The sequence below is a fragment of the Perca flavescens genome, chromosome 20 (assembly GCF_004354835.1).
Source record: "Perca flavescens isolate YP-PL-M2 chromosome 20, PFLA_1.0, whole genome shotgun sequence".
NCBI lineage: Eukaryota > Metazoa > Chordata > Actinopteri > Perciformes > Percidae > Perca > Perca flavescens.
The window spans coordinates 11,172,264-11,195,841 of NC_041350.1; the positions used below are offsets into that span (position 1 = coordinate 11,172,264).

General features: G+C 40.8%; 3 protein-coding genes across 6 annotated transcripts; 1 reads left to right on the forward strand and 2 right to left on the reverse strand.

Moving 5' to 3' along the window:
• Positions 1 to 6,636: 6,636 nt before the first annotated feature.
• Positions 6,637 to 10,209, reverse strand: tdh2 (L-threonine dehydrogenase 2). Its single transcript, XM_028566326.1, has 8 exons — positions 10,023 to 10,209; positions 9,352 to 9,394; positions 9,197 to 9,267; positions 8,874 to 9,023; positions 8,604 to 8,776; positions 8,408 to 8,498; positions 8,040 to 8,309; positions 6,637 to 7,427 (listed from the first exon to the last, which is right to left on the reverse strand). Exons 1-8 carry the CDS (start codon positions 10,207 to 10,209, stop codon positions 7,282 to 7,284), a joined length of 1,131 nt encoding a protein of 376 aa, XP_028422127.1. The 3' UTR covers positions 6,637 to 7,281.
• Positions 10,210 to 10,873: 664 nt separating this feature from the next.
• On the reverse strand, positions 10,874 to 19,591 carry LOC114547373 (myotubularin-related protein 9). 3 transcript variants are annotated; one of them, XM_028566709.1, is made up of 12 exons: positions 18,946 to 19,591; positions 18,580 to 18,639; positions 17,352 to 17,411; positions 16,870 to 16,978; positions 16,619 to 16,744; positions 15,138 to 15,311; positions 14,842 to 15,059; positions 14,587 to 14,748; positions 13,369 to 13,510; positions 12,106 to 12,326; positions 11,843 to 11,994; positions 10,874 to 11,213 (listed from the first exon to the last, which is right to left on the reverse strand). In XM_028566709.1, the coding sequence occupies exons 1-12, from the start codon at positions 19,128 to 19,130 to the stop codon at positions 11,113 to 11,115; spliced, it is 1,710 nt and encodes a 569-aa protein (XP_028422510.1). In that variant the 5' UTR covers positions 19,131 to 19,591; the 3' UTR covers positions 10,874 to 11,112. The 3 variants fall into 3 exon arrangements, with proteins under 3 accessions (XP_028422510.1, XP_028422512.1, XP_028422511.1); XM_028566711.1 differs by lacking the exon at positions 18,580 to 18,639; XM_028566710.1 differs by lacking the exon at positions 17,352 to 17,411.
• On the forward strand, positions 19,246 to 22,531 carry fam167b (family with sequence similarity 167 member B). Of its 2 annotated transcripts, XM_028566712.1 has the most exons (3): positions 19,246 to 19,488; positions 20,180 to 20,627; positions 21,030 to 22,531. In XM_028566712.1, the coding sequence occupies exons 2-3, from the start codon at positions 20,328 to 20,330 to the stop codon at positions 21,291 to 21,293; spliced, it is 564 nt and encodes a 187-aa protein (XP_028422513.1). In that variant the 5' UTR covers positions 19,246 to 19,488; positions 20,180 to 20,327; the 3' UTR covers positions 21,294 to 22,531. The 2 variants fall into 2 exon arrangements, with proteins under 2 accessions (XP_028422513.1, XP_028422514.1); XM_028566713.1 differs by lacking the exon at positions 19,246 to 19,488 and having other exon boundaries at positions 20,025 to 20,627.
• The last annotated feature ends 1,047 nt before the right edge of the window (positions 22,532 to 23,578 follow it).

Genomic DNA, 23,578 nt, shown 5'->3' on the forward strand with positions numbered 1-23,578 from the left:
CATAGATAAAGGGTACATCATTCATTAGTAGGCCTTTATCCTACGGAGCCCCTAAAGTCCTGAAAGTTTTTTTTTTTTATCTTGTGCGCACAAGACAAATACGTTGTGGGACCAAGTTGATTATCTTGTGCGCGAAGATTTACTGATACATTTTATCTTGTGAGATAAAAAAAAAACATCAGTAAATATTATCTTTTGTGCACAAGATAAATAACTTTCGGGCACAATATATTCAACTTATATATATATATATATATATATATATATATATATATATATATATATATATATATATATATATATATATACATATAGTAATCTTGTGCGCACAAGAAAAATATCACCATTCAAGACTTTAGGGGCTCCTGACCCGTTTGTGAATAAAATAAAACTGTGAAAAAGTTCTTGTTCTTCTTTGATGTTTTATGGCAGTTGGCATCCACAATGTTGCCATACTGCCTCCTTCAGGTTTTGCTCTCCCTCAGTTTTCCATTAATCAATTAATCTTTTCCACTAACTCCTCACTAAAACGTAGCCTTTTCTTTAAACATTATCCTGCTCTTCCTATTTTCTGTAATTGTGTCACCATTTCTTGATGTTTTCTGCTAAATCCCCCTTGATAGCACAGCAACTGCAGATGCTGTTGCTTCTGTTTTTGGGTCTTTTGAGCCATCCGTAAAAAAAAATGGAACACTGTGAGCCTAGGGCTGCGGTAGGTGCTGGTATTAAAGTACCACTTGACACAGAGATGAGTGCGCCTGAGCCAAGGGCATCCCAAAAATGATAAACTGCTATGAGAGTTGTGTCTTATAACTCCCGTGGGCTGCAGCTTGGCCAGGATGCTGGAGCGAGAGCCCAACGCCATGTTATTGACAAGCTCTTTGAGAATGCTGATGGGGTGTGTTTGCAAGAGACCTTTTTAGCTATTCAAGATCTGGATAAACTTAACCTTGTGCATAATGATTTCCATGGGGCAGGGGAATCTACGACAGACTTAAACACCAGAATTCTGTGTGGCAGGATCCCAGGAGGTGTGGTCATATTCTGGCACAAGAAACTTGACCCTTTGGTCACTGTGATCAGGTTAGATGTGGACTGGTGCATAGGAATTAAGGTGGTGCATAATAAGAATGTTTTTATAATCTTAAATGTATACACTCCTTATGAATGTCACAAAAATGAGATTGAGTACTTGAATAAGCTTGCTTTTATAGGGTCTTACATAAGGGAAAGTGAATATACATCCATATTTGTCTTGGGGGATCTGAATGCTGATATATCAGATACCAATTCACTTTTTGGTCAACACTTGACACAATTCTGCAAAGATAATAAGGTTATTTTGTCCACTAAGTAATAACTGCCAGCTGATAGCTTTACACATGTGAGTGAAGCTTGGCATACTACATCCTGGTTGGACCATTGTATGTCTACAGCTGATGCACATTATTGTATAAAGGAGGCTGAGATCCTATTTGGTTTTGCCACAGCAGACCATATTCCTGTCTCTATGTCCATAAATATTAAGAGTCTACCTGAGCTTGTTTGTAGTGACAGCCCTAAACAAGGTGAGATACTGGACTGGACCTGCAATATTACAAGTTATTGACTGATGTGTACTTGAGAAATATTGAGTTACCTGTTGATGCAATTATGTGTGTGGATAGCAGCTGTAAGAATGTAAGTCACAATAATGACCTATGTGCAATGTATGATATAATGTGAACTGTTTAGTTGATGGAAGTAAACCACTAAGAAGTAAAGTGGTGAAACAACATATTGTAAGACCAGGGTGGAATGACTATGTCCATGATGTTCATATGGAGGCAAGAGATGCATTTAGAAGATGGGTCTTAGCAGGCAAACCTAGGCATGGCCCAGTCTGTGAGCATAAGGTGCGGTCTAAAGCTAGGTTCAAATATGCTGTGCGTTTTATAAAAAGAAATGAGCAGACTATGAGGGCGAACTCTATGGCGAGAAAGTTACAAACTAATAATGTTTATGAGTTCTGGAAGGAGGTGAAAGTGGTTAACAACAGCAAAATGCCACTGCCTTCTAGTATTGATGGCATTACTGAACCAGAAAACATTGTAGAGCTATGGAGGAGACACTATGAGAAAATTTTTAACTGTGTGAATAGTGATGTGTTTAACATAGGAGAGATACCTCACAGTGATGGTGTAGTCATCAGGCCGGAGGAAGTATGTTATGCTATTGACAAACATAAAATGAACAAAGCTTATGGGCGGGATAGAATAACAGCAGAACATCTGAAATACGTATTTCAGTTTTACTTGCTCTATGCTTTTCTGGGTTAATGAAGCATGGCATACTTCCTGGATCCATGTTATCTGTCTTGCTAGTACATGTAGTTAAAAATAAGACTAAAGGTAAATTAACTAGTATAGATAACTAAAGACCTATTGCACTTGCAAGTATACTATCCAAGGTGCTAGAGGGGATCCTTATGGATAGGCTTGCAGAATACATAGCGTCAACAGATAATCACTTTGGTTTTAAGAATAAGCATGGAACTGATCTGTGTATTTATGCACTTAAAGAAATTGTCCATACAGATCACGCAATAGCACAGTCTTCATGTGTTTCTTCAGGTTTTTCATCGTATCAATCATGGGAAACTGTTTGGTAAACTAAATGAGCGTGGTGTCCCCTCTTACTTAATCAGGACACTGCAGTTCTGGTACTCTCACCAAACTATGCAAGTCAGGTGGGGGATGAGTTTGTCAACCCCTTTCTATGTCTCCAATGGAGTGCAGCAGGGCGGAATTCTACATGGATGATTTATCTAGGGAGTTAAAGGGCTGTAGAACTGGCTGCTTGGTGGGAGATAGTCTCATTAATCATATGCTTTATGCTGATGATTTGGTGGTACTGTCTCCCTCTAGTGCTGGCCTGCAGCAACTTCTCAGAATATGTTCTCAATATGGACTAGTGTTTGATATAATATTTAACTCTATGAAGAGTGTGGTACTGATTGCTAGAACCAAGGAGGATATGAAGTGTGTCTATCCTTCTTTTTCATTGGCAGGTGAACCACTAGAGGTTGTAAAGAAAGTTAAATATCTGGGACATGTGATAAGAGATGACCTTTGTGATGATGATGATGTGCAGCGTCAGTGTGGAAAACTGTATAGGCAGGCAACTATGCTGGCACGCAAATTCCACATGTGCACCCCTGATGTTAAAATCTCACTCTTCAAAACCTATTGCAGTCCACTTTATACTGCCCACCTGTGGTGTAATTTTAGAGAATCGAAAATGAAAAAACTTCAAGTGGCTTACAATGATGCACTGAGAATTGTGCTTAAAATTCCTAGGGGGAGTAGTGCCAGTGAAATGTTTGTGTCTAACAATGTGCCCACTTTTAACGCTGTTTTAAGAAATTTTATGTATAGATTCATGTGCAGACTGACAGGGTATAAGAATATGATCATTATGTCCATAGTTGATGTTTCTAAGAGTGACACAAGGTATACATCTTGCTTTTGGAAACATTGGACTCGAAGCCTGTATATGTTTTATAAATGATGCCTCATTGGCACCATTCTTAAATGTTTTGTATTTTTTGTATTATATTTATATACAGTATATATTTGTACTGTGTTGTCTCTATGGACCTCTGTGTCTTGAATAAAGTTGATTGATTGATTGACTGTCTTTATAGTTATGGTCCCTATAACTATAGTATTCATTGCTTAAATCTGTGGTCTTATTCCTGTGCTTAATCCATAATTTCAGATCTACAGACATATTTTTTTTAACTCCCAGACAGGTTTTGCAGGCCACAACACAGTTGCACAAAACTCTTCACATATCTTTTGCCATTTGCTCTCCTGTCCAGCCAAAACCTCCTTTTCGTTTCCTCTTTTTCTTCCATGTCTGCGTCACCCTTTTTGTTGGATGGTTATCTTCATGTCCCCTTAAATTGACCCAGTAGTTGGCTACCAGCTGTTTCTGACGTAACCACAATGGCATTTCACCGCCATCAACTTGGAGTGCGCACACTGGGGAGGTTCTAACTGATCCTAAACATAATCTTAGAACCCAAGTTTGCTATCCAGGTCTGCCAGCACAGAAAGCTACTGGTCCGTATAATATACTCCTGTAGTCTAATCTCGATCTTATTAAGACTACATAAATATATTTCAAAGATGCAAAATCAGCTCCCCACATCCACCAGCCCAATTCTTTTTTTTTTTACATTTATTGACTACATATATGCTCACTCCATGTCAATCTCAGATCGAAATATGCTCCTGAAAATCGAAAGTTATTTCCATACAGTTTCAAATTGCATTCCCTGATTTTCTTTCTTGTGAAGAACATAGCTTTTAAACATAGCTTTTGTTTTTTTGTCCCACTCTTCAACTTTATTAATTACATCTTGCATTTTCTTAACTATATGTATTCAACATTTTCTCCCTCTTTTCCAACAAACCCGTCATCAGCAAACAATGATCTCCCCACATCATTTGAAAAGTTATTTTAGTATGCAGAATGCCCCCTTTCTGAGTGTTTTAGTATTATATATATCTTGTATCATAAGTTTATAATTATTGATGCATTAATGTGTAAGTAGCTTTTTAATGTATAGCTGATTGAGGTTGCAGTGCAACATAGTTTATTTGTAAATCAAAATTTACAAAGTAACTAGTATTTACACTACCGGTCAAAAGTTTTAGAACACCCCAATTGTTTTTGTTTTTTATTGAAATGTCAGCAGTTCAAGTCCAATGAATAGCTTGAAATGGTACAAAGGAAAGTGGTGAACTGCCTGAAGTTAAAAAAAAAAGTAAGGTTACCCAAAACTGAAAAATAATGTACATTTCAGAATTTTACAAAAAGGTCTTTTTCAGGGAACAAGAAATGGGTTGTTACAATGTAAAGCTGTTCTGCAGCAATGGAGGTTGATCAAGCTTTGAAAGTTGGTGCTACCAATTCCCACAGGTGTTCCAACTTGTCTGGACTACTTACAACCCCCTCTGTTTGTATAAAAGTATTGTTGGAACACACTGTGGTACCGTACCCTCGTGAGCATTATTTGAACAGTATTGTACTGCAGAAAGTAGTGTGTTGCCATAAAAATGGCGGGAAAAAGGCAATTAACAATGGAAGAGAGACAGACCATCATAAGACTTAAGAATGTTGGTCTTTCCTACAGAGAAATTGTGAAGAAAGTCAAGGTGTCAGTGAGTACAGTATTCTTCACCATCAAAAGGCACTTAGAAACTGGGGGGAAACTCTGACAGGAAGAGGTCTGGCAGACCCAAAGCCACAACAGAATCAGAAGACAAGTTTCTAAGAGTCAACAGCTATATGATAGGCGGCTCACAGGACAACAGCTTCAAGCACAGCTTAATAGTGGTCGTAATAAGCAATTCTCAGTTTCATCTGTAAAGAGAAGACTTCGAGCTGCAGGTTTGATAGGTCGAGTTGCAGCAAGAAAGCCATTGCTAAGACGTCAGAATAAGAAAAAGAGGCTTGCCCGGGCCAAGAAACATCGTCAGTGGACTACTGAAGACTGGAAGAAGGTGTTATGGACTGATGAATCAAAATCATCACGCAGGATTTTTGTACGCCGTCGAGTAGGTGAAAGGATGGTTCCTCAGTGTGTGACATCAACTGTCAAACATGGAGGAGGAAGCATGATGGTCTGGGGCTGTTTTGCTGGATCCACTGTCGGTGATTTGTACAGAGTGAAAGGCGCCCTGAACCAAAACGGCTATCACAGCATTTTGCAGCGCCATGCAGTACCCTCTGGTATGCGCCTAGTTGGTCAGGGGTTCATCCTACAGCAAGATAATGACCCAAAACATAAGTCCAAGCTATGCCAGAACTACCTTAGCAAAAAAGAACAAGATGGTAAGCTTAAAAACATGGAGTGGCCAGCACAGTCACCAGACTTAAACCCCATTGAGCTGGTTTGGGATGAACTGGACAGAAAAGTGAAAGCAAAGCAACCTACAAGTGCCACACATTTATGGGAACTTCTGCAACAGAGTTGGGAAGAACTTTCTGAAGAATATTTGATTTCCATTGTAGAAAGAATGCCACGAGTGTGTTCAGCTGTTATATCTGCCAAAGGGGGCTACTTTGATGAGTCAAAAATGTAGAATACATTTTGGTTTATAAATTGATTCCATGATTTCTTTTTTTTAACTTAAATTGTTCATTTGTTCTATTCTTTCATTTCAGAGTACAATAAGAATTGTGACATTGAACTGCATGAATTTCAATAAAAACCTGGAAAAAGTGGGGTGTTCTAAAACTTTTGACCGGTAGTGTATGTTGGTGAAATAAACATTAAGTAAAAACTACAATAATTCTCTCTGAAATGCAGTAGAGTAGAAGAACAAGTAGGCCTACCTTAAAATGATATCTAGTTACCACCATAATCAATGCTATCAATAATATATAACAATACTATCCTCAACAACATCCTACTAAGTAGGAAAATCACATTCTATGTAGAATACGAAATCAACAATTTACAATAATCACTGCTGTTTGGGTAAATACTTTTTTTTAATTATTATTCAAGGTCTGATTCAAAATACACTGCATTTTTATACATTGCTTTCCAAAGTAAACTACAGTAAATAAGGCTTAATTTGATATTGGTGCTCAATCATAATTTAAAATAACACTTCTGGCGAAAAAGAGGCAAAAATAAAGGCTTCCTGTTAGATGCCACAGCAAGGGTAGTGGGATTGTATACAGTGTGTCACTTGATAGACTATATTAGAAAACACTGCCTTTAAAAACAGCCAGAATCCGTGGTGATTCATTACAGTCCAGAGTTAACTTAGCCAGCCATTCCAGATGATCCTGGAATCAAAGTGTCCAACAAATGTGTTACTCTAAGTGTGCAACTGGTCCATATTGTATTAGACATTTTCATAGACATTGTAATGTTGTGTCCATTGATGTGATTAACATGGCATTTGGAAATCTCTTTTTCTGTTCTGTCTGAGGCAACGTGTGTAAAGTGATGCTTATACCATGATAACGATTAAAAACAACAAAGATGGAGGGAAGGTTTGACAGTATATTATTCCCTAAAAAAGACTGAAATGTGTGTGTTTGAGTGCATGTGTATGACATCTCACTGTCCACTGTAAATTGAGAGCATCTGTTCCAGAGTAACGGAGGATACTGGTTGACAACATGTGAAAGTGAAGGAAAAGGAAGTGTGGGTAAATGCAGCCTGAAGGAAAGTCAGGGGTAGGGCATTGGTCTGTCTTTGCGGAGCAGGTTTTGCTAGCTGACTGGCAAACCCTCGCTTTTCCTCTTGTCTCGAATGGAGCGCAGCATGTCTGACACCAGTCCGTCGAGCCCGAAGACTGGTGCCCAGCCCCAATCTTTCCTGGCATTGGAGTCATCAAACCTCACAGGCCAGCTGTCTGCTGCAAAATGACAAGCAAGATGACCACATTACTTCCATCATATCAGTTCTAATTTAGCGATAGCAATATCAATGCCACAAATCATTTCAAAATAAAACAAGATACAATTTAAAGTAAAAACTCATTACTTTCAGTTCCATCCAAGAAAAGACTTAAAAACCGTACAGATGTAGCTTTCTCTTAAAATGCCAGATACTTTAACATGTTAACATGTCATTACAGCACTTTCTTAAAATCAACTCAGTTGTGCCTTTTGGACAATTTAGAAGACTGGTTTTAAACCTGCACACTTCTACTTGTGACTGCTTTACATAATTGTATTTTCTTTTGCATCCCTATTATCTTAATGTATTTATCAAATACTTTTCCAATTCTGAATGTTTTATTGTCTTTCTATATTTCTTATGGTTGTACTTTCTGTGTTGTTCTGTATTTGTCTTTGTAATCTGACTCGATGACATTGAAAATGAGGGTCGCCCCTCAATGATCTCTCGAGGATAAATAAAGGTTGAATGAATGAACATAAATGATATAGCTCTCCTTGAGCAAGTGAGAAAATCAATGTACAATCCCACACACATTTTGTGTGTAGGTATGTGTACCAGGTCGTACCGATGGTCTGGCGGACAGAGTCGGGATTGTAGGTGACTTTGAGGTGAGGGAGATGCTTGCGGATTTCTTCGGCCACCTCTTCTGGAGTGAAGCTCATGGCGGCAATGTTGTAGGTACGCAGAGACAGCTGGCACTCTGGAGCCTGCATGAACTCTACAGTGGCACGGTGGCAGTCAGAGATATGCATCATGGGAAGGCGGGTGTCAGGACGCAGGTAGCACTCATGGTGACCTGTGCTGAGAGCATCGTGGAAGATCTGAACTGCATAGTCTGTGAAGACAGAGGTCCGGAGTGCCTAATCTATAACATCAAGATGATTACACTGAATATAGATGCGTGGCATGTGCAGATGTGAAGTGATGCAATACCTGTTGTTCCTCCTCCCGGAGGTGTGTTGACTGATATCACACCTGGGTAACGTAGGCAGCGGAAGTCCAGACCATATTTATGATGGAGATACTAAAGAAAAAGACAAAGAATATTGAGATCTCTTAACATTTTACGAATGGATGTATCAGGATACTACGTGCATGTGTATTCATGTGCATTTTAAGATAGACACACCTCCCCCATCAGTTCTCCATGCACTTTGGACACGCCGTAAATGGTTCGAGGTCTTTGGACACAGAGGTCAGGGGCCGGGTCACGTGGAGAAGAGGGACCAAACGCTCCAATGGTGCTGGGGACAAAGAGGCGCAGGCAGTTCTCTAGGGCCAAGTCCAGCACATTATGAAGACCTAGATGACAGACAGCAGACCATCCAAAGTGGAGTTTAAACATAATAATCCCTAAAAATGTGGTACATGTAAATGTGTGTCTGTCTATTCATCAGACCTGTGATGTTGATCTTGCGTGCCAAAGCCACATTAGCTTCGCCAACAGCACTTAGCAGAGCACTGTAGTGGATCAGCCAAGTGACACGATAATTTACAATCAGTTCTCGGAGATGCTTGTAGTCCAACACATCAGCGTATACAAATGGGCCTATTAGGAAAAGAGAAGAAGGTGGAGAGATCAATGAAAAGAAAGTAACCAATGATTTAAACAGCAGGGAAATAAGCTGTACATTCTGTTAAATGTAAATTGAAGAAGGATGTAAATTGTGTGAGTAAAACACAACATTGAAGGTGAAAAGAACTTGATTTGGTTTTGCATACCACTGCTGAAAACGTCAGGTGGAGGCTTCTTAATGTCTGACAGGATTACATTCTCTGTTCCGTACTGTTTCCTAGACATTAATACAGATATGATGACATTCAAAATTCCAAACACATTTTGATTTTAATATCTCAGGAATTTCTACATGTCTCACCTCAGTAACTGTGCCAGTCCCACACCTAACTGCCCGAGACCACCTGCACACATAGACAAAGTTTAATATGTTGGTATATCTGTCCTGAGAAAACAAGACAACGTTTGGAGTTTGGTATGAAAATGGTATCAATGTTTTTGGTGCACCACGCTTCAGCTCTTTGTTTGTTCCAACGCTTTATCCTGGGACAAAAAGTGACAGCAGACTATTATTCTCCCCACAGTTACTCATTGGCTCTTTTATGTCACGAGCACTGTCTGTACACACCCTATTGTGATGAGTCAAAATGGGGTCCTGCTGCTGGTCCACAGTGAAAACAACTCGAAAAGAAAAAAACGACAGCATGTGTCCAGTATTCCACTCATGCCATAGATGCCACAAAATGAATCCATCCTAGGGACTCTCTTGCATTTTATTTAATTTAAACATAAGATCTGCTTGGAAGTGAATAACTCTCTCAGCTCCCTGAAAAGGTGCCCTTGAGAAAGGCACCTTAACCCCTATTGTAACTGCTCTGCGGCCAACAGTACAAAACAGTGGCTGCACAGTGAAAGTGGTAGAAAACAATGGCAGCTTCACAGGTTCAGTGTTTGTGTAGCTGTGGAAAAGTCCACCTTTCTTTCCATCTTTAGCTATTATGAGTTCATGACAGAAAATAGCATTTGCATTACCCGTGATGAGGACACGGGGGTTTTCCTGAGGAGGTGGAGGGCTGCAGGTCTCACGGCTGTTCCACCTGCTCATCTGCCTAGGCAAACAGCTGATGCTGCGACCGGGCAAACTCCGCGCCCTGCTGAGACAACCTCGGCAAAACAGGCCCAGCGCAGCCGCAATGGGCACACAGACCCCCGGTTGCATGTCCAGTAGCAGTCCTTAGAAAAGTTAAATTAAACCATAACTGATGACACAGAACTTCTACATTGTGGTAGTGATCATTGGGCCATACACAAGTTGAAAAGAATAATATTACAGACACAAATTGAACTTAATAGGACAAAAAAAAAAAAATTTTTTACCTGTGAGCTGACAAAATCAGAAAGATTATTCTTGGTCCAAAACCAGCCGATGCAACTTAGGTTAGTAAACCCAAAACTATTCCTCTGAACTAAATCACGAAATAAGAGCTGATAAGAGGCATTTAAGTCTCAGAATTAAAAGATTACCATCCAACTGGTCAATGTTTCAGTTCACCCAGTAACCACTGGATAAATAAGCAGATGTAGAAAGTCTTGCTGGGCTATGTGGTTCTTGTCCACATTGTACACTCACGGCTCTTGACTAAACAGGACTACAGTCTCCAGCTTGCAAAGCTCCGTGTGTGCAAACATGCGGACTTGCAGTGTACAGGGATTTGTATTGTGAAGTGAGTTTAGCTGAGGTTAACAGGACTGGGAGGTGTGTCAGTTATAAAACCTTCTTCTATTCATAAAATCCATGAGGTAATATATGTCAGAAAATATTTTTTTATTTAGCAATACATTAACAAAAATACGTTAAAAATATAGTTTGTTAAGCCCTAAAATATGCTGTGAAAATATAGAGGTCTAAACAGCATCAAATGACATCAACAATTACATTTTTTTACACAATTGTTTTATGAAAGAAAAAAAAAATCACTGTACATTAAAACACAGCAAGTTGTTACAAAATTTTAAACAACAGTTCTACAGTCAAACGGCATTGCACATTAACATTCCTCCTAAAAACATGTTCTACATGTTCAGGCTGAACATCTTCACTCCTTCACATACTGACAGGGCATCAGCTGAGCGCCAGTTTCCCCCACTTAATGACCATGTTCCTTATTTCCTCCTGAACCTCTTCAAGGTGACGAGCCTGTGGGGTCCGCCTCAGAAAAAAGCCTTAGGATAAAACATGGGCTTGAGTCAGCGTCAACGCTTAATAAATAAAATCCCAGAATCATCAAAGTTAGCAACACCGTAGGCATTAGAGATGGTCCAATACCATTTTTTGCTTCCCGATATTGATTCCGATACCTGAACTTGCATATCGGCTGATACTGAGTACCGATCCGATACCAGTGTGTCATATATTTTATTATGTTTTAACAACTGTATACTACTATCCCTGTATGGATGTGATATAATTTCTATCTTTGTTGTCTGTCTGGCTCAGGTTAAACTCTTTGTGAAACATTAACAAACACAAATAATGAATGCCACAGAACTTTCTTTTATTATCCAATTTGAAACAGTCAGTTATAACGGAAAAAGTACATAAATAAAATAAAAATAAAAATAAATAAACTACTTTAACGTAGATTTTCTTTAGGGCTTTATTACATGGTATCGGATCGGTGCATAAACTCCAGTATACTGGATACTGGTATCGGTATAGGAACATCTCTAGTAGGCATACAATTCTGAATAATGAAAGCATTGGGCTTACATTAGAGGATGTTGAATGAGCATCTCTGCTGAAAGTAACCACAGGAAGAAAAAAGAAACGAGATCATGTTTGAATACATCACCTCTCCAAAGCTGTAGGGACTGAGGGTGGACTGAGGGCCAGATTGCCAGCTCAGTGTGCTCATACAAGGGGTTAGAGTAACAGTCTCTCTCCCTGGGCCTCAACAGTGCCTGGAACAAACAGTGAGTGTTCTCCTTCAGTCCTAGAACACACCTGAGAGGGAAAAGTGAGGTGAAATGTCACCTTGGACGTAAAGATTGTTTGTAAGAATGAAACTGTTTTGTGTCAACCATCAATTCCCCAACGCTGTGAAGTTCGACTGACCTCTCCTGATGGCTGTTACACAGGAAGGTGCCATAGTTAGACGCGTAGGCCTCAGTCGCCAGCCTCAGGAGCAGCGCCTCAGAGAAGCCCAGTGCCAGGGGGAACTGACGCCACAGCTGCCACACACAGTCCAGCAGCAGCAGGAAGACCGGGGACTCCTGCTGGAGACGGGCATGGGAGTAGGCCGAGTGGGCACATCGCTGCTGGAATGGGTGTCCTGCCTGGAGAGAAGAACACTTACTCATATAAACATGCATACAGTACACACCTATTCCTTTTCTGTGGCCATTCCAACTTATTAAAAGGGGCTCATGCTGGGGCACAGCTGAACTCTTATGACTTATTGATCAATTTGTACTTGTACTTTGTAAGTTGGTTAGTCAATGTACTTGTCAGTCTCTAATTAACTCTAAATCATCAACAGCTACTTTCCTCCATATGATTGAATCTTCTGAACATGAGACGTCAGTTGTTTGTTGAGTTTTTGGTTGGTCTGTAAAATTGAAAATATTGTTTCCTGGTTCTTGTGTAGAAAAAACAAAGGATGTTTTCTTTTTTTTTTTTTAGCTATGAAAGCTTCCAAACAGTGAGCACTAAACAATATTTAAGGATGATGATCACAAAAATTAGCTCACCAAAGATTTTGAGAAATGCTACACTTGAGGTAGAATTGTTGGAGAAGGTAAACATTTGGAAACAGAGTCACCAGGTAAAAGAGTTGAAGAGGAGCGAGTTTTGTTAACTCTGTGACCTCTACATGCAGCACACTGAATATTAGTTTTTTTCTTCAGCACATTTCCTGTTAAGGGTAGACTGTGGAGCAATATCCTTCAGCAAGAGATCTGGCCCTAACCACATGTGAGATTGTGCTTGAAAAAACAGTTGACAACCCCGCAGCAAAACTGTGAATGTTAAAAGTAACAAAATTCAATATGCTCCTACTTTGGGGCATGCTTTAAGTTCTTAATTCTACTGAAAAGAGTTAACCTGAACATTAAGCTTTATTTAAAGGTGCGGTAGATAAGACTTATAAAACTAACTTTCATATTTGCTGAAACGGACCCTATGTTCCAGTAGAACTACATGAAGCAGGTCATTTAAAAAAAAAAAAAAATCTGGCTCCTCTGAGAAGTTGTTGATGTTTAAACTTTTTGGCTAAGTCCTGGATCTTTGCAATCCTACCTACAGCACCTTTAATGTGATTAACTTTTTTGTATCCCAAAGGCGTACTAATTAGACATTTTTGTACACACATACACTCACCTGTACCCACTCCCTCTCCAGCAGAGCCAGGAAGCCCTCCAGTGTGCGGCAGTGTGGGTCCATGATGAGCTGAGCCAGAGTGCTGATGAGCAAAGTGGAGTCTTTCCCTTCAGAGCCGTAAACCAGAACTGAATGACCGTCCCTGGACAAAACCCAATAGATGTGCTACAGTACAGTCCTGTTCCTCTACGTGTATAAGACAATGGGGTCATACATGCATTTATTCCATCAATTACAACTTCTCTATTAGCGCTGATAACAGGTTTTATATGAGTAAGATGTGTCTTTGATATTTGATTTTAATATCTTTGCTTTCCTTCCCCTTCAATTTTACAGTAAGTGACAAAAATTATTTTGCCAAACTGTCCTTTTATGGCGTTTTTTTTTTACATGGTACCTGCTTGACTTGCCTCGACTCTACTCGCCTCAACTCATTGCAGATTTTAGTACCGCCTCAGCGTGGCTGGTCATCAGGTCGGCGCCACAGTAAACTGCAGTGACCTGACGCAACACACACACAGAACGTCACACAGAAGATGCGTTGTTATTGCCACAGCCAGAAGACACATTTTGTTTCAAATGAAGCTGGAGGCAGCAAACAAAACAACACAGCTGGCTAAACTATTTAAAAATGGCGGGTTTGTCCAGGACCCCCCCCCACCAACCTCTGTCGCATTCACGTCACCTTTTGGTATCGCTCGCTTGAAAGCCTTTTTTTCGTAATGGAAAACCAAAAAATACGAGTAGAGCAGGTACCATGTAATGGAAAAGCGCCATTAGACAAGAATATGTTTTTGAGATAAGTGCACACTCCGGTCATCAGGCAGAGGCCTTTTAGCTGTACCCAAAATAAGATCCAGGTCCGGTGGGGGAGCCTTCAGTTACTGTGGTCCTGCTCTCATGAACAAGCTGCCTGATAACCTGAGGTCAGTCACAACTGTGTGAACATTCAAAAGCAAACCCAAAACCTTTTTATTTTCTCAGGCATTTGTTTAATTACAGTATGTGTGTGTATGAATTTGTATGGTCACACTTGTATGTCTTGTTGATTGACTTGTTGTATGTATTCTTATTTCTATTCATGCTTTCTTTGAATATGTATGCTGTTTTAAATGTAAAGCACTTTGGGGTTACGTGTAATGAAAGGTGCTATACAAATAAAATTGACACTGACTGTAATGATCCCAACACAGATACACAGCGTGGGTGTAGTCCTACCTCTCCACACACTCCGCCAGCAGACCAGCAGTTGACAGGGCAGTTTGGACGTGAGACAGCCACTTTGAATTTTCAAGCTTACTGAGCCAACGGTCCATATTATGGTGCTCGTCACCACAGGCCTCCACCAGTTTAATTAGACTCTCCTGCAGTGCTTTACCCCTGTACACGCACAGAAAGACAATAAGGCGAAGTAGGTTAGTTTGATGGGACATCACAAAATGGTGAACAGCACCATCCACACTTTTCACAAACCTCTCCATTTGTCTGTGCAGTCTCTTCCAGCTGCTATAACACGATTTGGACTCAAACCCTCCACCTGTCATGCTTGCCTGCAGCGCCTGCTGACTGGAGCGCGTGTCAATAATGTAACCTTTGTCTGAGCCTTCAATCGCAGCCTGGAGGAGTTGCTCATCTTCCTTGCAGCGCTTCCTATTGGCTCCCGTCAGCGGCTGACTGCTGCGCATAATTACCTGACAAGTTAGATTACAATTGTTTAGTTGCATGTATGAATTTCAGTCTAGCAGTGGAGACAAATAAAAGCCCCTCACCGTGCCATTCTTCCTATGGTAGTAGCAGAGGACAGGGAAGCGTCCTCCCTGTCTGAATTTGGCCACCTTCTCCAGCATGTCATCGTCTATGTTCTTGGGGACGATGACAGCTGGAGGGTAAGAGGGACACACTAAGTAATCTCTGTTCACGGTGCTTAGTCTCCACCGATCATGCTGCAAACAGAGGAGAGAGAGGACGATGAAGGCTGGTCACATTGACGGTTTGGAAAATGTGAACTTTAATACGCATAAGTCACGTAACCTGCACACAGCACATTCATGTTTACGACCCTGCGTGGACTCTAACAGCTTTATGTCAAAGGTTACCAAAGGGAAACAGGAAAACAGCTCTAACATGGGTGGGTCCACCTTCTATTGCACTTGATCACTGCGGCACTGCTGCCTCATATTTAACAGACAGATATTGTGGTATCAATCTTCTCATCTAACTCTAGAAAGCAAAAAGGTGTATTTCCCAAAATGTCAAGCTGTTCCCTTTTAAACTCTATTTCACATGTGTCAAACTGAAGGCCCGCGGGCCAAATCCGGCCCCTTGCAGATTTAGATCCAGCCCACATATCACTTTGGGTTCACAATACATTTTGGCCCGCCTAGTTGTGCGCCAAACCAAAAACACAGAACAGTGTTTTTTTAAACTACAATTACCTGACATTCAAAGCAGAATTTGGCAGATTTGCCGACTCTGAGACTCATATTCAAGCTGAGAAACAGGTTGTTGTTAAAAAAACAATCATTGTTTTGCTTGATTTGCTAAATTCTACGATGGCTAAAGAACTCTTTTGATGACTTTTGTAGGGCTTCATGTCAAAAAAAATGTCGGAAAAAGCAACAAATTTACAAAAAGGTGACAAATGTCTGAGAAAGCCACAAAAAAGTTTAAATAAAAACAAATACACTTTACATGTCTGGCTCTTGGTGTAATTCTCTTTTTCCAGTGTGGCCCTCTGGGAAAATGAGTTTGACACCCCTGCTCTATTTGAAAAACCACATTACATAAAGCTCAACTCTCATGGAAGTGGCCGGAATCAGCTGGACGGATGTGTGTAGACATGCAAGCTCCAACCATTACCATAAGTAAAGTCATTTTAAGATATCCTACATGTTCTGGGAACATTGTGCCTATAAAACATACCCAACAATGCTGCCCTCGGGATCCACCCCTCACTACAGCAACGTGCTATTCCCAGCGGAAGACGTCTGTCCATTAAGCACGAATTCAAGCTGTGTGCAGCACATTCTGAAGTTTTGGGAAAACAAATGAAAGCTAAGCAACAGGGATATCCTGAATCTTGACCCCTGCATTCAGTTTCCCTGGCATTTTCCTGTCATGGGGTTGTTGGATAACTGTTGGGATGAGTTGCCTGTGACACTGTGTGTGTATATGTTTTGTTCGATGTGTAATTATATCCATGTGCAGCAGAAACAAGTTCATAAGATACAGAGTCTTATATGTTGCTTACAAGTTCCTTCATTAGACTGTAGTGCTTTTCAGGGCACGAGAGACCCCACTGGTCCGGCAGGTTGGCATCAGAAGGTCTGTAAAAGAAAGGGTACATCTCTGACACACTGTCCAGACAGGACAGGGTCTGGAGAAAGAGACAGAGGGATTAAAGAGTTGTTATCAAGTGTAAAAGCACAAATAAGAAACGCTGTATTCAAAGAAAGTATGAAAGATCGCATTGCAAGACAGAAAATACAGATTTCCTTATACCTCGATAGAGCGTGCAATGTTGAGACACTGCTCCATGCCTGGGATGTCAAGCTGGAGCACGTGCAGATCTTTACACTTGATAGTAATCGTCCCTGAAGATCCAGATATTCTACACACACACACACACACACACACACACCACTATGATTCCTAGGCAAAACAATGGAAACAATACCCATGTGTCCACTTCCCCTCTCACCAGCCCGTGTTTTGACTAGCTGTGTAGGAAGTTTGACTTGCAGCTAAAAAGGAAGGCGAACCCAGTCAAAATATCGAAAATATACATGGAGGGATTTCAGCAATGCTTAGGCTCTCTCACGAAGCTAAGAAAAAGCCGTTATAGTGGCAAGCAACAAACAACATGACGTGTGTGGCAGGGGGTGAGGAACGAGAGGATGCTGTAATATTGTTAGCAAATTTCCTCCTTCAGCACTGTGGGCAATCAGAGCAGCAGATACATGATAATACAAATGATGTCCAACCTTTTTTGACTGTTGCCTGCATTAGCGAAGAGGAAGGAGTCGGCCAAAAGGTTTTCCACACTGGTTAAAAAGATTTGAAGAGGATGATGGAATTAAACATTCACTGACAGCTTTGGTGTTGATTAGTCATGTTGATTAGTGTGATTATTTATTTGACCAAGTTTGTGAGTGCTAGAACGATCTATAAACCGGTATTAAGTGCTGTAATTAAGCAATCAAACACATCATTAAGGATGTTAATTGAATTCTGTTGAATCGAATGTCATTTTTTTGGCAATTTGGAAACAAATGGAAGCAAATACAGTACAGGCCAAAAGTTTGGACACACCTTCTCATTCAATGTGTTTCTTTATTTTCATGACTATTTACATTGTAGATTCTCACTGAAGGCATCAAAACTATGAATGAACACATATGGAATTATGTACTTAACAAAAAAGTGTGAAATAATTGAAAACATGTCTTATATTTTAGATTCTTCAAAGTAGCCACCCTTTGCTTTTTTTGATAACTCCCTTGGTGTTCTCTCAATGAGCTTCATGAGGTAGTCACCTGAAATGGTTTTCACTTCACAGGTGTGCTTTGTCAGGGTTAATTAGTGGAATTTTTTCCCTTATTAATAAAAAAGCAAAGGGTGGCTACTTTGAAGAATCTAAAATATAAGACATGTTTTCAGTTATTTCACACTTTTTTGTCAAGTACATAATTCCATATGTGTTCATTCATAGTTTTGATGCCTTCAGTGAGAATCTACAATGTAAATAGTCATGAAAATAAAAAGGAAACACATTGAATGAGAAGGTGTGTCCAAACTTTTGGCCTGTACTGTAACTGCTGTTTTATATCTTGATTTCATGATGCGCTGCTCAACACCAGCCCGTGTTTTGAATAGCTGTGTAGAAAGTTTGACTTGCGTTGCAGCTGAAAAGGAAGGCGGACCCAGTCAGCCGGCTGTGTGGGAAGACGGCGCTTTCTCTTGCTGGGAAATGGGTGTGCAACCCCTACTCTCTGCTGCTGACCAAAAATATACATGGGGGGTTTTCAGCAATGCTTAGGCTCTCTCACGAAGCTAAGAAAAAGCCGTTATAGTGGCAAACAACACAGAACATGACGTGTGTGGCAGGGGGTGAGGAACGAGAGGATGCTGTAATATTGTTAGGACATTTCCTCCTTCAGCACTGTGGGCAATCAGAGCAGCAGATATATGGCAACACAAATGATGTCCAACCTTTTTTGACTGTTGCCTGCATTAGTGAAGACGCAGGAGTAGCCCAAAAGGTTTTCCACACTGGTTAAAAAGATTGGAAGAGGATGATGGAATTAAACATTAATTAGACATTCAGTCATGCTGATTAGTGTGATTATTTGTTTGACCAAGATTGTGAGTGCTAGAAAAGATCTATAAACCCTTATTAAGTGCTGTAATTAAGCAATCAAACACATCATTAAGGATGTTAGTTGAATTCTGTTGAATCAAATGTCATGTTTTAGGCAATTTGGAAACAACTGGAAGCAAATAACTGCAGCTGTATAACTTGATTTCATGCTGCACTGCCTCAATTAAACTACTTGATAAGATGTTTGCTGCAGTCACCTTTTCTCAATGGCATCGATGTTTCTGAGGAGCAGCAAAACCTGCCGAGAGCTGCCCTCCTCCCTGTCCGAGAAGAGCAGGTGGTGGCAGGTGATGCACAGGGTGCCTCTGCTCGGCGGGTGCAGCGGCTGTCGGAGCACAACATCCTCCACATTGGCGGTCTTGATATGCTCAGAAAACTCCATCAGCTCCACGTCGCAAAGCAAAAAAAACCTCCGCTGCTGAACTTCTTTTACTGCACAATTAGGGCCAAATCACTTCCTCGCCTCTCTTGTAATACAGTGAAAGCTTCCTCCTCTCTTCACTCAGTTAGTTGTTGGTAGCAGAGCAGTTGCAGGCTACTCGACGATAAGGAGCCTATAAATAGATTTTTTTTTTTCTGAACATAGTCAGACCCTTTGTGTTGCTACACCTTCCCCTCACACAGGTGGCTGGGCACGAGAATGCTCTGGATACGAAGATGGGTTGCGTGAGGCTTCACAAGACGGAAGTGCACGTTTCCTGCGAAACAGCAGCAGAGCTGAGATGTGTCACATAGTGCTGGTAAAAGTTTTGCACATCGTGGGGGGGGAGAGAGTGGGAGAGAAGCAGCAGTGATGTGCTTGTCACATAATACATGACCACTGGATGGCAGCATAGCCTAGGCCTACTCAAACGTAGCGCCCTTTATATATAGATATATAAATGGCACTAGCCTACTCAAACGTAGAAAGCAGGTCTTAAACCACGACCCAAGCATTTAGCCTGGCATAGTTCAGGGCTAAGAAGTATTTCAATATTTTACTTATAATACCACAATGTAAAAATTGACACTGCTTTAAATAGTTTACTTAGTAAGTAGCCTACATATTATCATCATCAGCACAATGTGTTACAAGTAGGTTAGCCTTTTTAAGTAAAAGCACTCACGTGCAGAATGCCCCATTTCAAAGTATTATCATGATATGGGTTATGGGCCAATATGTTATTGTATTGGTATTACTGATATACAAGAGTGCAAGCATGCATTTCAGTGTTTGCATGCATTTCCCTATTTTTTTATAGGCCAACTGTTTGTAGTTTATGTTTGCATCATATTTTGTAGCATGTTTGCCTATCTATCTTATGTAGCCTACTTTTGATAGACTAGGCTACTTTAAAAAAATAAAAAAAAACGTTTTGGTGATAATACCTCTGCAGGACCTACATGTAGCCTAATGGGTTATTTCCACACTATTGTTACTTGTTACTCCAGCCTCTCTGTCCTCTGCGGTATGGGCGGTCACTGCCTCTTATCTCCCTATAAAAGGAGGTAATGAGCTCTTGCGCTCCAATCGCCAAACTGCTAATCCAGAAAGCGAGCTTCACGTGGATCCCTAAAGACTGGATTCATCACTGCGCCGATGGATTGTAAAAAGTTTGGAGGAGAGTCCTCCGATGGAGACACCGAAGATCTGGACAGAGTGAAAGCACTAACAGAAAAGCTGAAGTTGCAGACTCGCAGACCGTCCTATCTGGAGTGGCAAGAGAGAGTTGAGAGTCGACCGTGGAGGGAAAGTTACCCTGCAGACAGCCCGGACTCGGGAGGACAAGTCGTCTCCATGCCTGCAATTCTGAGAAATGAGAACTCAGAGCTGGTTGTGCGCAATATATGTGGCTTTGATACCATTGATGATGCTTTGGTGTTTCTGAGAAAAGAGCTGGTGAGTGAGCATTTTATTTTATCCAACGATCTATTTATAAAATAATGTGGCAAAAAAGTGGACAGTTCCCTATGCATATGTGAAACAGATACTATCTCCCTACTAACTCCTCTATGGTACATAGTGACCTCTTCAGGTGTCAGTGATCAGCTTGGCTTGAATGCCTGACTTAAATTAGGGGATAGCATGACTGACTGTAAGCAGTGCTGACAGCTTAAACAAACAATATGATGTGTGTTTTCTCACACTCAGGCTGCAGCCCATATACATTCCACATGGCAGTGATTTACACACCTTGATAAGAGGATAAAGAGCAATCCAAATCCAGACTTCCACATATTTCCTGATATCTCACTGATGCTCACTTTTCTCTTCAACCTCCCTTCCTCGCTTGCTCCTCAGAGGGAGATGCAGGTTCAGGACAACCGTCTGGCCCGCCAGCTGATCCGTCTGCGTGTGGAGATCCACAGGCTGAAAGTGGAGCAGGTGTGTGGCCGTCATAAGGAAATGCTGGATGATGCCACATACGAGTTGGAGGAGTGTGGCGAGGAGTCGGACCTGCTGTGTGACATCCCCATGAAGGCTGCCTTCGCCCTGTCCACCCCACTCAAACACCTGGGCCTCACCAAGATGAACATCAACTCCAGACGTTTCTCACTGTGTTAAAAACCCTTTATTCGTGTTTCTGAGGATGTTCCGTTGGCCTCCTCTGTGTTGTGTTGGCTAGATATTAGGCTCATTTCCTCACCAGGAGCTGTTGATAGAGTGAAGAGTGGCTGCCAGCTATTGGTGCCCTGGGTGGAAATGAAAATTAATGTGCACCCTGGCTTGTCATGCATGAGGAAGCCTCAGTGTGCAGACCTGTAGGGGCACACACCCTTAATGCAGACACACCTTCCTGCTGGACAGAGTCCGGGCTGCTCTTCTGTTGACTGTTCTTTGCTACATGTCATGTTAATCACAGTAGATAGATGAAGGCTTAGGGGTAGACTGAGATGTACAGGAAGGAATGGGCATTATATCTTATGCCCAGGGATTTGGTATTGTAAAAAAAAAAAGTTTCACTTGTGCCAAAGAAGTGCAAAACAGTTACAGGGAGAGTAATCACTTGCTAAAAAATTGCCATTGAAGAAGCCTTTTTCAGCCCTTCTGAGTTTGCAGGTATGGTGGTTCTCAACCTAGGATTCAGAGCCCAGACAAGGGGTTGCAAGCTAAATCAGAAGGAACCACAAAAAACAGATTTTCTCTAGTCTTGACCTCTTTTTTTCTTCTACTTTTTAAAAGAAAGTATGAAGATGACCCATCTGCTCCAGTCTGGTCTGATAAAAGGAAATGTTCAGCAACACTAAACAGAGTCCTTTTAAACAGCAATATATTCCAGCTGTTGAAGCCTTCATCGGGGCACTGTCCGTCCCTACCACTACCCTCAAAGGAAGTGGGAGGTCACCCTCCAGCAATTTTATCCCTCTTCTTTACGAACCAAATATATTTCCTTTAGCCTCACCACTGCAGTGGCAGGACCCAGGAGGCTGTGCCTAAAGCATTTTGTTTTCCATTACCATATCCAGATACCATACCATATCCAGATGCTACAGAGCACGAATTGGAAACTATACATGGCTGGACAGTGACCAACTGTATTTGGTTTAGGGCATGTTAAATGCATATTATGTAGCTTAATATTATTAGTAACAACAAGTAGCTAGAATAAGATATTATTGTTGAGTGATATTTTACATTGGTTGCAACTGTTAAATGTAAAAAAATAAAACTATTAGCATTATTTTGAAATCATGCTACTGTATTATGAATGTATTTGACAAATGAGTGTAAAAGAGAAATGCCTTAAAATGTAACTTTTTTCATGCAATTACAACACAATATTAAAGAGACTTTGCCATTTATATGTCACTTGTGAATTATGTTTTATTAGCATTTAAAATGTGTTTATTACATGGTTCTAACTTTGGGTTCTGTGCATGTGTCTATGCACAATCTACCACACACTCCATCAGATCCATCCCCCGTCATCCATCCTAGGTCTTAAAGCCATCCTGCACAATAGTCTCTTCTTTCCTGCCACTAGACATTCATGACCTGGTGTATCCAAAGGGATGTGCAGAACCACAGACATTGTTGGACATACAGTAATTAGTCAAACAAAAAACCAAAATGCCTTGGCGGAGTGCAGCCGCTGCGTGAAATTAGAGCACAACTGGGACTGTCTGTTGACATGATCCTAATGTGGCATACTTCAGGACACGGATGACCTCACGTGTGATGTTAGGCCCCAATAGTGGAAATTAATATCATATGGAAAATGCAAAGGTCGAGGTATTGTACCTTGAGGCCTCATTCTTCAGTGAATGCTTTTACAACAAAGCTCTGCAGACTTGACTTTCTCATGCCACTCAGCTCTGTCCTGCACATAGTTTCACTTGACCTTTCCCCCCATATCATACCACTTGCCATCACATGAGCAGAAGCTGGTTTTAGAGTGTATTTATTGAAACAAACTTAAAAATGCAAGACATTTGAATTGGTTAAAGACATGAGTGTATATGAGTAAGCATTAGAAGCAAAACAAAAGCAGCACCCGCTCAAATGAAAGAGGCCAGCACCTGCATCGTGAAGCGGGGAGGGAGGAGGGTCGGAAAACTTTCTGCATATTGATAGTATCTCAATTGCGTAACAGAATGTGATTTCCAACCACATTTAGAAGTAGCAACAACTGTGGTCGAAGGGAAACTAGGAATACCCTTAAAGGCTCATAAGGCCTACTAAAAGCTGATCTCCAAAAATGGTGAGGCTCTTGTAGGTGTTTTTATGATGAGATTCTGCATTCAGAAATGGATAAAATGTTTGAAACCAGTTTACTAAAAGACTGTGTAGTTCATCCAACTTCCTAGATTGACGCTCTCTTAGTTATGTGCTTTAACGGAAAAAAGACT

Bases quoted from the DNA above. Each gene is read 5' to 3' on its own strand.
- LOC114547373 (XM_028566709.1), bottom strand. From the start codon at position 19,130: ATGGAGTTTTCTGAGCATATCAAGACCGCCAATGTGGAGGATGTTGTG. The intron at 14,749-14,841 runs GTTTGTGAAAAG...GTGCGTGTACAG, and splicing joins CTGCACAGACAAATGGAGAG to GGGTAAAGCACTGCAGGAGA. The intron at 11,214-11,842 runs GTGATGTATTCA...TTTTATCCTAAG, and splicing joins GTCCCTACAGCTTTGGAGAG to GCTTTTTTCTGAGGCGGACC.
- fam167b (XM_028566712.1), top strand. From the start codon at position 20,328: ATGGATTGTAAAAAGTTTGGAGGAGAGTCCTCCGATGGAGACACCGAA. The intron at 20,628-21,029 runs GTGAGTGAGCAT...CTTGCTCCTCAG, and splicing joins TGTTTCTGAGAAAAGAGCTG to AGGGAGATGCAGGTTCAGGA.
- tdh2 (XM_028566326.1), bottom strand. From the start codon at position 10,209: ATGCAACCGGGGGTCTGTGTGCCCATTGCGGCTGCGCTGGGCCTGTTT. The intron at 9,268-9,351 runs GTGAGACATGTA...ATTAATGTCTAG, and splicing joins GGACTGGCACAGTTACTGAG to GAAACAGTACGGAACAGAGA. The intron at 7,428-8,039 runs GTACGACCTGGT...GTCATTTTGCAG, and splicing joins CTCTGTCCGCCAGACCATCG to CAGACAGCTGGCCTGTGAGG.